Source organism: Cricetulus griseus, chromosome X (assembly GCF_003668045.3).
Source record: "Cricetulus griseus strain 17A/GY chromosome X, alternate assembly CriGri-PICRH-1.0, whole genome shotgun sequence".
In the NCBI taxonomy this organism is placed as follows: domain Eukaryota; kingdom Metazoa; phylum Chordata; class Mammalia; order Rodentia; family Cricetidae; genus Cricetulus; species Cricetulus griseus.
This window is the reverse complement of record NC_048604.1, coordinates 22822023-22824689: the sequence shown is the minus strand read 5'-3', so window position 1 is coordinate 22824689 and position 2667 is coordinate 22822023. Positions and strand designations below refer to the sequence as shown.

The following is a 2667-nucleotide window of genomic DNA, read 5'->3' as shown; positions in this document are numbered from 1 at the left end:
GAGTGGAGGGAGTAGAAGCCTTGGTTGGGATGTATTGTTTTAGAGAAGAATCTATTTTCAAGAGGATAGATAGATGGATGGATAGATAGATACATAGATACATAGATACATAGATACATTCAGATAGATACATAGATAAATGCACAGATTGATAGATACATAGATAAGTAAGTAGATGAAACAAAAAGTAAAGACTGAATTCTGGGGCACACAACTAACTTTAGTTTATTCTAAAACTAGCCCTCTTGTTTGAGATCATAGGATACTGCAAGCTGTGATATGAGATGGCTTATCTCCAGTATTTCATCTCTCACCCAAATGAAGTGTAGTGCTGGTTCAGAAAGCCCCTCCCACCTCTTATTGTGACCACATGCTGATATTGCCATGGTGACATTATGACATAATGAGCAACTAACCCTCAAGTTGAGTCTGGACTAGGCAGAAATGAGACAACATTGATGGGCTAAGGACCTGCTGCTCTGGTGTGCTGCGAACAACTGAGGTATTTATTGTCCCCTTGGGTGGTCCAAATTTATTACTGTGAAGTTTAAAAGATCAAATCCAGTCATGTTTAGTCAAGCTGTATTAGATACTCCAGCTGTGATTTTTGACAATGGTTCTGGACTCTGTAAAGTTGGAATTTCAGGAGAGCTTGGACCCCGACACGTTATCAGCTCTGTTGTTGGTCACCCAAAATTCAACATACCATCAGCAAGAACCAATCGGAAAAGGTACTTTGTGGGAGAAGAGGCCCAGTGCATGTATGATGGCTTATATCTACACTATCCCATTGAGCGTGGATTGGTAACTAGATGGGATGACATGGAAAAACTATGGAAGGACCTTTTTGAGTGGGAGCTAGGCGTGAAACCTAGTGAACAGCCAGTTTTCATGACTGAGCCCTCCTTGAATCCACGAGAGACCCGAGAAAAAACTACAGAAATAATGTTTGAGAAATTTAATGTTCCTGCCTTGTACCTGTGCAACCATGCTGTTGGAGCTTTGTGTGCTTCAGCTTGTATTACTGGCCTGGTAGTGGACAGTGGAGATGGAGTCACTTGTACAGTTCCCATCTATGAGGGTTATGCGCTGTCGCATGCTATCACCAAGCTATATGTGGCAGGGAGAGACATCACTGAACACCTGACCCGACTCCTACTTGCTAAAGGCTACACCTTCCCCTGCATCCTCAACAAGGCAGTGGTGGATGACATTAAAGAGAAGTTATGCAGTGTCTCCTGGGGACAAGAAGACACCCGAAAGAACTGTCAGCAGGCCCTAACGGAATATCAACTACCAGATGGGAATGTCATCCAGATGAGTGATCACCTGTGTCGGGTACCTGAGGTTCTCTTTACACCTGATAATCTAGGTATTCATGATCTAGGAATCTCAAAAATGGCCTGCAGCAGCATTATGAAATGTGATACTGACATCCAGGAGACCCTGTTTGCTGATATCGTGCTGTCTGGAGGTACCACCCTGTTTCCTGGGCTGCAGGATAGACTCCTGAGAGAACTGGAAGTTCTGGCTTTTGAGGGAACCCCAATCAAGATCACAGCCTCCCCAGACAGATGCTATTCATCTTGGATTGGCGGATCTGTCATGACTTCCTTGACAACTTTCAAGCAGATGTGGGTCACCGCTGAAGACTTCAAGGAGTATGGGGCATTTGTGGTTCAACGAAAATGCTTTTAAGGACCAAAGGAGTCTTGGGCCTACTCTAAATGCCAGTTTACAGGAGTATTGGTGAAAGCAATCTCATTCATTGGCATTTAATAAAATGGTCAATAAAACTGTAACTGATTTCATGTTCCAATTATTTGTGCCTCCAAAGTAATTTTGTAAAGATTAATTTTATGTGTATTTGTGTGTACCCGAGTGTATAGATATACACTATACACATGCAATGGATTATGAAGACTCGAAGAGGTTATCAGATTCCCTAGGCTTGGGAGCTACAGGTAATTTTGACTAACTGGTTTTGGGTGCTGAAAACCAAACCCATGTCCTCTGCTCTCAAGCTCTTGAGTCATCACTTCAGTTACCCAAAGTATGTTTTTATTGGAATTTCATATCCCTTTTCTCTCTTATAGATTTCTTAAGTGTGGTGTTTAGTCAGTAAATAGTGTATAAATTGTACAAATGTGCAGGTAATAAGTATTGCTAAAAGGTTCTTGGGCCTCATGCATGGAAAATTAGCTGATTAGAGTCCTATGAATCTGTTTTAAATTGCTTTCTCGTATAGCCTAGTGCACAATACACAGACCTACACACACAAAAAAATAATTTAACCAAGAAAACAGTAGAGAACTCAGAGTAATACCACCCTACATATTCTTGTGGATAATCAAATTACTTTTTGAATTTATAACCAGTATTATTTCAAGAAGTTTGGGAAATAAATGTGGGCTCCTAAATTCCCATTTGTTTATGACTCTATAAAGAGATGAGGAACTATGCTCATAGATGATTAGTTTTTGTTTTAGTTTCAACAATATCAATTTCATAATTTTCTCAGGAAGTAAAATGCTAGAAATAGATAATGTTTTCCAATGAAGTAATTGTTAAATAAATTACATATACTTATTTTCAGTAACTATGTTTTTTTCCATAAACATTATGGAGAGATATGGTAACAATATATTTCTGTAAAGAAAATGACAT

General features: G+C 39.7%; 1 protein-coding gene across 1 annotated transcript; it reads left to right on the top strand.

Annotated features, from left to right (window-relative positions):
* Positions 1–567: 567 nt before the first annotated feature.
* Positions 568–1698, top strand: Actrt1 (actin related protein T1). The gene has a single exon (XM_027433445.1). It carries the CDS (start codon positions 568–570, stop codon positions 1696–1698), a length of 1131 nt encoding a protein of 376 aa, XP_027289246.1.
* Positions 1699–2667: the final 969 nt, after the last annotated feature.

Excerpts from the sequence above, each read along its gene's own strand:
- Actrt1 (XM_027433445.1), top strand. The coding sequence starts at position 568 with ATGTTTAGTCAAGCTGTATTAGATACTCCAGCTGTGATTTTTGACAAT.